General features: G+C 32.9%; 1 protein-coding gene across 1 annotated transcript in view; it reads right to left on the bottom strand.

Moving 5' to 3' along the window:
* Positions 1-12,495, bottom strand: part of LOC140604506 (A disintegrin and metallopeptidase domain 3-like) — a 110,856-nt gene that overhangs the window by 52,978 nt on the left and 45,383 nt on the right. Inside the window, exons 8-10 of the mRNA XM_072775746.1 lie at positions 11,427-11,503; positions 10,579-10,753; positions 5,247-5,309 (exon numbers count right to left, since the gene is read on the bottom strand). Coding sequence (XP_072631847.1) covers positions 5,247-5,309; positions 10,579-10,753; positions 11,427-11,503 — 315 coding nt within the window. The remainder of the gene's footprint in view (positions 1-5,246; positions 5,310-10,578; positions 10,754-11,426; positions 11,504-12,495) is intronic.

Genomic DNA, 12,495 nt, shown 5'->3' on the forward strand with positions numbered 1-12,495 from the left:
TGCTCAGTGAAAGGAAAAAAGAACTAAGATTTATCAATTGCTTAGTTAGTTTTAGGTTTAAATATAGGGAGCATATGTATTAATAATATTAAATGAAAAGGTTGTGAATATTTTCCTCTTTACACATAAAAATGAAGGGTTGAAAGTTAAGATGCCAAGATTCTATAACTACTAAGCATAAGAACCAGGACTCAAATCTCTAACTAAACTACAAAGTCATTTTTATCTACTCTATCTGCCACCATTTATCTTCATTGTAGTAAGATAACATGACTATGTATCCTGGATAAACAATGTACCATAATAAAAGAAATTCAAGCAACTGTTCTCATTCAAGGAAACAAAAATCACATATTTTCTCTTAAATACTTTAATTGTATGTGTACACACATTTCTAAGATTTTTGCTGAAAATGAAAAGTGGCAGTTTGAGATTCTTCTATAATTTGCAGCACGTCTGCTGAAAACCACTAACAGAAAATAAAATGTAATATCCTCCTAGTCTCTAGAAATTATGTACTTTGCTATTTCTCTGTATGTAATCTTTCCCAATAAATTACATTGTATATTTACACAGTGTAGCATGTGCACTATGAGTGAAGGTGAATAAAGGCCTATATAAAACAATGAGAGAATATATATATTTTTTCAAACATACATGAATGTTTTACATAAATTGACCCATATTAGGCCATTCAAAAGTTATTTGAATATAAAACATTAAGCGTCACTTAGATCATATTGTCCAACTATAATGCAATTAAGTTATAGTAGACTTAATATAAAGTATTTTAACAATGTCATTTTTACTTACATGGATAACTATTGTGTTTATTTAAGATAATGATCTTATTCTAGGTAAATGCACACTGAAAATGAATCTCCATATTGCAATTTACAACTTACTTTTGAACAGAGCACAATTGATAATAGGATACAATATTCATAAATCTAAGTAAAGAGAGTTATAAGTATTTTTTGTCTTATTCTTCTTCTTGCAACTTTTTTTGAAAGTTTGAAAATATTTCCAAATAAAATATTTTAAAAGTGAGGATAAAAATAACTTCAGATGAACAAAAGCTGAAGCAAATTCATCAACCGGCTAAACATCAGAAACACAGACTACAAGGAAAGAAGAGCTTTGAAAATGGTAAATGTGAGAGAAAAATGAATTTTTTTCTTTTCCTTAATTTCTTTAAGCAACTGAATATTTAAAAAATAATTTCTTTTATGGTTTATAACAAATGGCAGAGTAAAATGTATTACAATAATACATAGGGTTATTTTTATAATTATTTTCATTAATTTTTAATTTGAGTGTAGTTGACAATGTCACATTAGTTTCAGGTGTACAGCATAGTAATTCCTCCCATAGTGTAAACAAACAACACCTCTGATTACCACAAGGGTAGCTACAACTTGTTGCCATACAAAGCTATTATAATATCATTGACTCTATTCCTAATGCTATGCTGTGCCTTTTATTTCTGTAACATTCATTCCATAACTGGAAGACTCTCCCACTCCCTTTCACTCATTTTGCCTATCCCCGACTCCATTCACTTTGACAACCATCAGTTTTTTCTCTATTTATGTATCTAATTTTTCTTTCTTTCTTTCTTTCTTTCTTTCTTTCTTTCTTTCTTTCTTTCTTTCTTTCTTTCTTTCTTTCTTTCTTTTTTTGATTCCACATGAGTCAAATTATATAACACTTGTTTTTCTGACTTCTTTCATTTAGCAGAATAGCCTCTAGGGCAGCTCACAAATAGCATGACCTCTTTCTACTTTATGGCTTGTAGTAGAACCACAAAAGATCCCAAATAGCCAAAGCAATGTTGAGAAACAAGAACAAAGCTGGAGGCAACAATTCCATATCTCAAGTTGTATTACAAAGCTGTAGTGATCAAAACAGTATAGTACTGGTACAAAAGTATACACATAGATCAATGGAACAGAATAGAAATCCCAGAAGTAAATCCACAATTAAATAGTCAATCAATCTATGACAAAGGAGATAAGAATATACAATGAGGGAAAAGACAATTTCTTCCATAAATGATATTACAGAAACTGGACACCTACATAAAAGAATGAAACTGGACCACTTTCTAACATCATACACAAAAACAAATTCAAAATGGATTATATATGTAAATGTAAACCCTGAAACCATAAAAATCCTAGAAGAGAGCACAGGTAGTAATTTTCTGACATCCACCATAGCAACAGTTTTCTAGATAGGTCTCCTAAGGCAATGGGGGAAAAAAGAGCAAAAATAAACTATTGGTACTACACTAAGATAAAAAGCTTTGGGGGGAAAAAACAAAGCTTTTTAATGGTGAAAGAAACCATCCATAAAATGAAAAAACAACCTACTGAACAAGAGCATATGTCTGCAAATGATATGTCTGTTAAGGAGCTAATACACAGTGGTTAAATGGAACTTTAATGTTATAAACTTCTTACATTATATGTGAAGTGGTATAATATTAATTCTATATTGTGATAAGTTAGGAATCTTAATTTGAACCAACAGAGAAACCACTGGGGTAAGATGTGGGACAAAGAGAGAGTGCAGGAAAAAACAATATAGAAGATAAAGATTGGTTTATCTTTACAGGAGATAAAGATTGGATTAGTGGGTTATTTTTAAAATTTTTTTATAACCCACTAATCCAAGGGCAGCAACGGAGGAACAAAGGAATGAATAACAGGACACACAACACTAATAGCATAGCAGTACTTAACCTACATCCAAAGTATTAGTTGTGGGACCCAGGAAATTTAACAAAATCCCCTACCCCTGGACAAGCAGAGCAGGACTGACTCTATTTTGGGCCGCACCCGCCTTGTGCTGACCTGCTTATTACTTAGGGCACTGCCAAGGCCTAGTCAAAGACCAGGGCACACCCTAACCGGAAATCCCGCTCAGCGGACCAGCATGACTGTGCAACTTTCTGCCTATCCCATGGGCCACTGGCCCCTATAAAGCTGCTACGCCTCTTAGTCTCGGGGTCCAAGTCCCTGCTCCGCTGCGTCGGGTACACTTGGACCCAGGCTCGAGCTTGTAAATAAACCCTCGTGTGATTGCATCGGTGTCGGCTCCTTGGCGGTTTCTCGGATTCACGATCTTGGGCACAACACTAGTAATTTTGATAAATATAAATTAAACATTCCAATGAAAAGCCAGGGATTTTCCGAGTAAGGAGAAAAAATAGTTTACAGAGTCATATTTTAAAATTTAAGACAGATATACAACATAAAAAAGAAACGGAATACTAATCAGAGGATATTATAAAAACTCTGGAGTTCTTTGTTGTTATTTTTGCATGATGATATGTGCGTTGAAAATGCCTTCTGTTTTATTGGAATGGTCAGAAGATAGCCCGTTAAATAGAAAGGAAAGTAGGCTGTCTAGATTTAATATTAACAACCTCATGGAGGTGGCTGTTGCAGAGCATAATTTCAATGCTCATGATACTGGTGTTAAGTATTAACATTCCCCACATAACAAAAATCTAAATCTAAATGCCCCCAAAGGGCAATAGTTAGTAAAATAGGTTAAATTATATTAAATATATCAGACACTATGTAAGTGTTAAAATAAAACTGTAATAATATATTTCATTAATATGTGGAAAAACAGGGGCAGCCTGGGTGGCTCAAGGTTTAGCGCCAGGGCATGATCCTGGAGACCCGGATCTAGTTCCATGTCAGGCTCCCTGCATGGAGCCTGCTTCTCTCTCTGCCTGTGTCTCTGCCTCTCTCTGTCTCTCTCTGTGTCTCTCATGACCAAATGAATAAAATCTCTTAAAAAAAACATGTTTAAAAAATATGTGGAAAAACATAATAAAATAACTTACAAAATAGCATATATAAAACAAAGGTATAAGAACATATACATATATATATTAAAAACAGAAAATGTGTGCATAAAATTTACCTCCTGATAATAAAATTATATGTGCTTTTTTCTTTATTATGTCTATTCTTTCCTGTTGCTTTTATTACAAATTATTTAAAGATCTAAATATTTCCTTTTATCAACAAAATTTTATGTTGAAAATTATGGCACTTATCGACAGACTTTAGGCAAAAATATTAGTGATAATGAAAAGATCAGATTTCTTTTTTTTTAAGACTTTATTCATGAGAGACACAGAGAGAGGCAGAGACATAGGCAGAGGAAGAAGCAGGTTCCCTGCTGGGAGCCCAAAGTAGGACTCAATCCTGGGACTCTGGGATCACGCCCTGAGCTGAAGGCAGACATTCAACCAGTGAGCCACCCAGGCATCCTGAAAAGATCAGATTTCTTAATTGCTACCCATAATGACTTGGCTAAAACTGATTATATAAACAAAAATTGAATAAATATTCCTATTAATAATTCTTCCTGTTTTCAAAATACAGAATTTCCGGACGCCTAGGTGGTTCAGTGGTTGAGCATCTGCCTTTGGCTCAGGTCGTGATCCTGGGGTCCTGGGATTAAGTCTTGCATCAGGCTTCCCACGGGAAGCCTGCTTCTCCCTCTGCCTATGTCTCTGCCTCTCTGTGTCTCTCATGAATAAATAAGTAAAATCTTAAAAAAAATAAAATAAAATATAGAATTTCCATCAGAGAATCCAAGAAATTGTAGAGCATAAAAAAATCTTATAAAAGGTCATTTTCAGCAGCCCAGGTGGCTCAGCAGTTTAGCATCACCTTCAGCCCAGAGCATGATCCTGGAGACCGGGGATGGAGTCCTGCATCAGGCTCCTTGCATGGAGCCTGCTTCTCCTTCTGCCTGTGTCTCTGCCTCTCTCTCCCTCTCTGTCTCTCATGAATAAATAAAATCTTAAAAAAATAAAAGGTCATTTTAAATAACAGGAACCTCCAACTGAGTAATAAATTAAATAGCTTATTTTAAAATAGAAATTAATTTGTGTAAGAATTTCATCACTATTTGGAGTGCATCCAGAAGTATATACAGCTCATTATAATTGACTAGATCATAATGTAGCAGAACCTTTCCATACATATAAATTATACAGTTTTGTTAGAATTCTATATTGATTTTGAAACCAATAATATAAATATGAGCCCCCAATGCCAATGCAAAGGCAATGGACAACATTTCTTTATGTCTTGCTACACTGAGATACACATTTCAGAGTAAAATATATCTGTATTTCAGACAAATGGAATTTTCTTAATTTCCTTTGAACTTAAACACAAAACAAAGATACTATCAATATCAATAATGCATACCAAGGCTTTATCCATAATGATTTGTATTTTCAGAATTCTTTTTAATAGTATATCTGAATCTTTCTGCAAAACAGATGACATGAATTAAATAAAACATAAAAATAAAACATTTTATAAGAAAAAATTCTTCTATTATTATATACATTATTTGTGCACATACACACACACAGAGGGATGGACGAATAAATAAATAGGTAAGATAGCTCACTACAGATACATAAAGATACATATAGGTCAAAGGAAAATAAAGGATGGAAGGCCACTGAATAAATAAGCAAGTGAGATTCCAAATAAAAATTTTAGGAATAATCAAAAGCTTTTATCTTACATTTTTATTAGAATCCTCAAAAAAGTTACTGAAATGAGGGAGAATCCATGTTTCCTTTTTCTCAAATCTTCATCTTAGACCCTCCTCCAACCTTCAAGTTAAATTAATGACCATCATCTTTCCCCCAAACATTGCCTTTATTTTCTCTTTTTTTTATACTTTCAATTCTTTATGTTAACTCTATCACAGTTTTTTTCATTGATATTAATGTATACATCCATGTAACCATTTCTATATTAAGATAAAGAATATTTCCATCACACTTTTCCAAGTCAAGAGCACACATGGCTCAAGACAATCAATGATCTGCTTTCTTTCACCATAGGTTAGAATAATCTATTCCTTAATTTCATAAAACTGAAATCATGTGTCACACTTTTATATCTGGTTTCTTTCATTAGTATTCATCTACTATGCTGTGATTATTCATAATTCATTAGTGTTTATTGCTAAGTAGTGTGCCATTGGAGAAATATATACCAATTTGTTTACATATTTACCTGTTGATAATCACTTGGATTATTTAGAAACTGTAGCTATCACAAATAAAACTATGAACATCCATGTAGAGGTCTTTGTGCAATTATGTTCTTTAATTTTTCTTGGAAAATCTTTAAAAATGGAATACCTGTCATATGGTAATTGTAGGAGTGTGAAGTAGGACAAAAGTGCCAGATTGGTTTCTAAAAGCTTTTTGATCATTCTGCATTTTTACCAAGAACTAAAAATATTGCCAATTACTCCACATTTTTGTCTGTATTTGGCATTATCAGTTTTTTTCATTGTATCCATTCCTGTAGGTCTGATATCTGATATCTCATTGAGGTTTTAATTTGCAGTTTCCTGATGATTAATGATATAGAACATCTTTCACAGGCTTATAGCTCATTAATTTGGTTTCTCTTTTAAGTTCTGTAGCAATTTTATGCTTAGTCTTGACATTTGTCTATGCTCTATTTTAATTCTTCTGAGTAAGGGCCAAAATTTATGTCATGTGAATATCCACTCTTTTAGCACCACTTGTAGAAGAGTTCATTCTTTAAGTCCTTCTTAGCACCTTTGTGGAAAACCAATCAGCCAATAGCATGTGTATTTCTGACCTATTTTGATCTACTGATCAATATGTCTTCATTTATATTAATAACACAATCTGCATCTCTACAGCAGGGGCCAGCAAATATAGCCCAAGACATGGCCACCGGTTTTATAAAAAAAAAAAAAAAAAAAAAAAACTTGTTATAACAGAGGCATACCAATTTGTTTATAGATCCTCTAAGCTATTTTCATGCTACAAAGGCTGAATTAAGTAGCTTCAACAGATCATCTGCCCCACAAATCTAAAATATTTACACTCTGGCCCTTTAAGAAAAAGATAATAGAAGTCCTTCATCTTGTTCTCATTTTTCAAACTAGGTGAGTAATCTAGGATACTTGCATTTCTCCTTGAAAGTTTGAAGACCAACTTCCACAAAAAAGTTTTCTGTAATTTCGATTGGAATTACACTGAATCTATAGATCCATTAGAAGAAAATAAACATTTTTAATAACATCAATTTCTTTCTTACTGTGATCTTGCTAGACTCTCTTATTAGTTCTGGTGCTTTGGAGGGGAGTGTTTAATCTTTTCTTTTATTATAGAAAACATCTTTTTCTTTCTTTGTTTTTCTTTTTTAATTCAATTAGCCAACATATAGTACATCATTTGTTTCATGTAGTGTTCATTAATTTATCGGTTGTGTACAACAACCAGTGTTTATCACATCATGTGCCCTAACTGATGTCCATCACCCAATTACCACATCCTTCCACCCACTTCCCCTCCAGCAATTCTCACTTTGTTTCCTGTATTTAAGAGTCTTTCATGTCTTCTCTCCCTCTCTGATGACTTCCCATTCAGTTTTCCCTCCCTTCTCCTAAGATCCTCTGAGCTGTTTCTTATATTCCACATATGAGTGGAACCATGTGATAATTTTCTTTCTCTGACTTATTTCACCCAGCAGAATACTCTCCAGTTCCATCTACATCAATATAAATGATAAGTATTCATCCTTTCTGATGGCTGAGTAATATTTCGTTGTGTATATTATCACATCTTTATCCATTCCTCAGTCAATGGACATCTCGGCTCTTTCCACCATTTGGCTACTGTGGACATTGCTGCTATGGACACTGGTTTAGTATTTTCTATGTACAGATTTAGGTCATTTTAAGAAAAAAGACATTTTTCTTTCAAAAATGTATGCCCTTTCTTATTCTTTCTCCTATTGCACCACTCTAAAGGAACTCTAGGAAAAAGTTGGCTGGAAATAGTGAGGGCAGATAGCCTTGCTTTATTCCTAATCTTATGGGCTGTTTTAGTCAGTTCAGGCTCTAATTAATAAATACACCATAGACTAGGGGGCTTAAACAATGAACACTTAGTTCTCACATTCCTAGAGGTTGGGAAGTTCAAGATCAAGGCACCAGCAGATGTGGCATCTGGTGAGAGCACTCTTCCTACTTTGCAAATGGCTGTCTTCCTCTTGTATGTTGATGTGAGGGGGCACAGAGATATCAAGGAAGTTTTCCACATCACAGTTTTTTATCATGGATAGGTACTGAATTTGGCCATACTTACTCCATGTTTATCCCTTCTAGTTACTATTATTTTAGAATATACGTAGTTCTTTCAAGTCAAACCATTCTTTCAAGTCAAATTTCATAATAAAAGTCAAACAATGAGTTTTATTTTACTATAAGAAATGGCCAATTATCTAAGGATGTTTGCTCCCTTCTCCAAAAGAAAAGATGTCAATGAGACACCTGTCCAGGCTCAACTGTATTGAGGTGGGGATGCATACACCCTTCACCCTCTACTCTTGACTAAATTCAAATAATCTAGTGAGGGGGACTCTTAGAGGCCCTGAATCAGAGCTAGGAAGGGAAACAATCAGGGGAGTTTCATCCACTTGGGCATTTTCATGAGCAAGACATAAACCTGTTAAGCCACTGACAGTTGGAATTGTTTGCTTCCAAATCTCAATGACCTAATAGTGATGCTTATGAAAAATACAGATTGAGGACAGCTGCTTACACAGGTCTTCCCTCTTTTCATTTGGTTGACAGTTCATGATATTTGACAACTATTATTTTTGGATCTGGTTGTGATGGTGTCTGGCTACTATCTTCCATCAAGATGAGATTAGAGTCTCTTTTTTCCACTTAATTGTGGTTTGTTTGTTTTTATATTAGGAAGAATGTTTCACATTAGGAAGAAATAGTTTTAGTAAAAAAAAAAAAAAAAACCCTCAATTCTGTAGTTCTGGATTGGTATAGAATTACAGATTAGAAACTATTTTGCCTAAGTATTTGTGCCATCATCTTTCAATTTCAAGTATTGCTGTAGGAAAATTTCATGCCATTCTGCATCTTGATCATATATAAGAAACCAAAAATTTTAATATCAGTTCAGAAATTCACCTTAAGTAATTCTGAGAAGTTTTCTTAAATTGTTTTATGAGTTATTTGATTCAATTTGCTCTATTTATTGATATTGAAACTTCTACCACCAATATTGTTCTTTTAATTTCATTTCTTATCTCAAATTTCTGTCATTTGTCTTCTTTCTTTTTGTATAATTTCTGGAATTTAATCCTGTGAACTTTCTATTGAGCTTTTACATTTTTATTATCATACTTTTAATTTCCAACAACTGTTACTTACCTGCGGAATGGTATTTTTTAAATTACACTTCATTCTTATTTTGTGGATAAAATATTTTCTCTGTATCATTTTATTTTCTTCACCCTCTGTGTTCTTTGGTTCCTCAAACTTGAAAATTTGGATTTATTCATGTCTCTATCTTCCATGTTAAATTGTTTGATCATATGTCTAGTACCTCTTCATATTAACAATTGAACTTTTAATAGCTTATTTCAATATCTTTATGACTATATATGGAGTTTATGGGCTGTTGTGTTGTGTTTACAGAGAGTAATTTTGTCTGGGTTGGTTAGGAAAACCCTGCTGTTAATGTGGTTAGTTTTTATTATTTTGGCATGTTTGATTCCCTCCTGAAGAGGGGTCTTCCAATACACTTCTTAGAATGTGTAAGCCTGGCTCACAATATCCAGTGTGTCAAATTTAACTTAAGCACACAAGTCTTAGTATGGTACTCCTCCTCTATTAGGAAATACAATGGGAAATATGTGCCTGGTATCTCCATTTCATAGGCTCCCCAAAGAAAACAGCCTTCATTGATCTGTCAGTCTACAACAGAGACAATTAGTTAAGAAAAGGAATGAAGGTTTCTACATAGTTATACAACTGCACTTACCTTTGGAAAATAACATTTTATCCATTCTTATTTTCCTTACAAATGCATATGCTTAATATTTTAATAGATGCTAACCCATATATTATCTAATTGTAAATTATAATAAGTGTAACATAATGTGTATTATCACCTTAATAGCAAAAAAATAAATTTCAAAGAAGTACATGTGGTTATATCACTTTTTTGTTTAAAAATATCTATGCACTTATACATCTAGATTTATAACTAGGTATATAAAAAGAATTGGAATAAATAATCCAAAATTCTAAGCACTATTTCTAGATGATGACCTTGGACAATTTCTTCTTTCCCTTCTAATTTTATTTTTTTTAATCAAACTAATAAAGAAAACATGTATTGTCAAGGAAATGCAGACAAACTAAAAATAAGTAAATGTGGATATCATTATATTTTAGCATGCAAATTTGGTAACAATGAACCTATGTTTTATATGCATAAAAACACTTTCAATTAAGGAAATGTGAGTACTTTGATTTTTAACTTATGTGAGATTATATCTATTACAGTTTCTAAATACTGTATGACTGAATATAAAAACATATTTAAAATAAAGATCTTACAACAGAAGTTCAATATCTGTTAAATTTTTCCCAAATATAGCACATTTAAACATAAATAAATTTATTAGAAATAACACAAATTAAGATTTCATAAGAGGGGTTACTTACTTCTGATTTCACAAGAATCTTGTAGGACTTTTGTACCAATTGGGGCATAGGATTTTTGTGTAAGAGAGAAAAATCAATTTTATCATTATTTATTTGATAAAGCATATGCTCATATGCAGCTGTAGAATCCACTGGCTCAATGCCATAACTGACATTCTCCAACTGCAATAATCCCCTACACATTTAAATACATAAAAAAGAAATAAAAAGATAATTAATATATATTCCCACAGAGAATATAAATCACCATTAAATAAGAATATTTTATAAAAATTTAATAGTGGTCTTGGTAGTTTAGCATCTAAGAACCATCCTTTCTTACATGGATAAGCTTTCAAATCTAATTTTATATCTTTTCTATTATGTTACTTAGGATTCATTGTGTTTTTAGTATGACTGAGGAATGTGAATACTCCTCATACCAGGGTTTTTTTTTCCTGCATAAATTTTATGACTGCAAGCCTGGGATGGAGACAAGAGATAGAAAAAATGATAGGAGGAGGAAGAAAAGAAAGTATATGAGTAAAAACACAAACTCTATTTTCTTTGCCTTCACTCTATCCTTCAAGATATTTCTAAAAATTAAAGAGTCGGGGATCCCTGGGTGGCGCAGTGGTTTAGCGCCTGCCTTTGGCCCAGGGCGCGATTCTGGAGACCCGGGATCGAATCCCACGTCAGGCTCCCGGTGCATGGAGCCTGCTTCTCCCTCTGCCTGTGTCTCTGCCTCTCTCTCTCTCTCTGTGACTATCATAAATAAATAAAAAAAATAAAATAAAATAAAATAAAAATAAAAATTAAAGAGTCACACAAGATTTTCAATCATGTACATCTCTGGAATATGCCATTACCTAAGTCCAGAACAGGTGCTAAGTGTCACAGCTGATTTTGGAACTTCTGCAGCATATCCTTGATAAAAGCAATGGCCCTAAACAGGAGTATATGAAGATACATTCATGAATGATTTTATATAAAGTTTTTGGTTTATCTTTTCTTCCTAAACATCATCAAACGTTCAGATTTAGTCATTACCATAATATTATTCACCAGGGATTCCATTGCCTTGTTATCTACTTAAAATCTCTTTCTCTTAACCCTCTTTTACCTAAAAATGATGATGACTTCTGTTCTCCCACAAAATAATTCTTGCTATAATTCTAAATTTTTGATGAACAACTTTCTTATCTATGTCTTTTCTTTCTCAGCCATACTTTTTCTTCTTTATTTTTCTAACTTGTAAAGTTTTATTCAAATATGGTCATTGCAGTTTTAATCTTTACTCTGTTCTATTACCTTAGTTTATTTTACAGACTTATGTTTAATGACTCAGTTGGATTTTTTCCTTTTGTTAGGTTATTTAATTTTTTTTATTTGACATTTCCTGAACACATAATCTATAACTGCTAACTCAATGTAAATAATATTAATTTGACTTCAAATGTGAACATATCACTTTTTTCTAAGTTACCCAAAAGTATCTTAATTGATATTTCCTCATTTTTATTTCTCTTTAATATCTCATCATATCATTTAATTTATTTAATATCTTACCATCATTAGTTCAAGCTCTCCTCCCCATGGACTTTTGCAGCATTAGTTTCCCCAGGTTCTCCCCTAATATTCTCATTCAGTGAATATTCCCTTTTCTTCCCTTAAAAATCTAGTGACATCTATAATCAATCCTGTTGCTTTGTTAATGATATGCTATTAAAACTTCAGTGTCATCATATTCTCTTTTATGAATTTGTTTATATGTTATTAGCTGCCAGACATACATCTCTATCAGTAACCATTCACTTTTCCTCAAAACTAGGCTTAACTCCTATCCTCCACCCACTGACAGTGGCAAGGCCTACCCTGCCCCACACCAAGAAATAGTAGCAGCCACCTTTGTCTGCACTAGTTCTAGCAGACTGTACC

This window comes from Canis lupus, chromosome 15 (genome assembly GCF_048164855.1).
Source record: "Canis lupus baileyi chromosome 15, mCanLup2.hap1, whole genome shotgun sequence".
NCBI classification, from domain to species: Eukaryota; Metazoa; Chordata; class Mammalia; order Carnivora; family Canidae; genus Canis; species Canis lupus.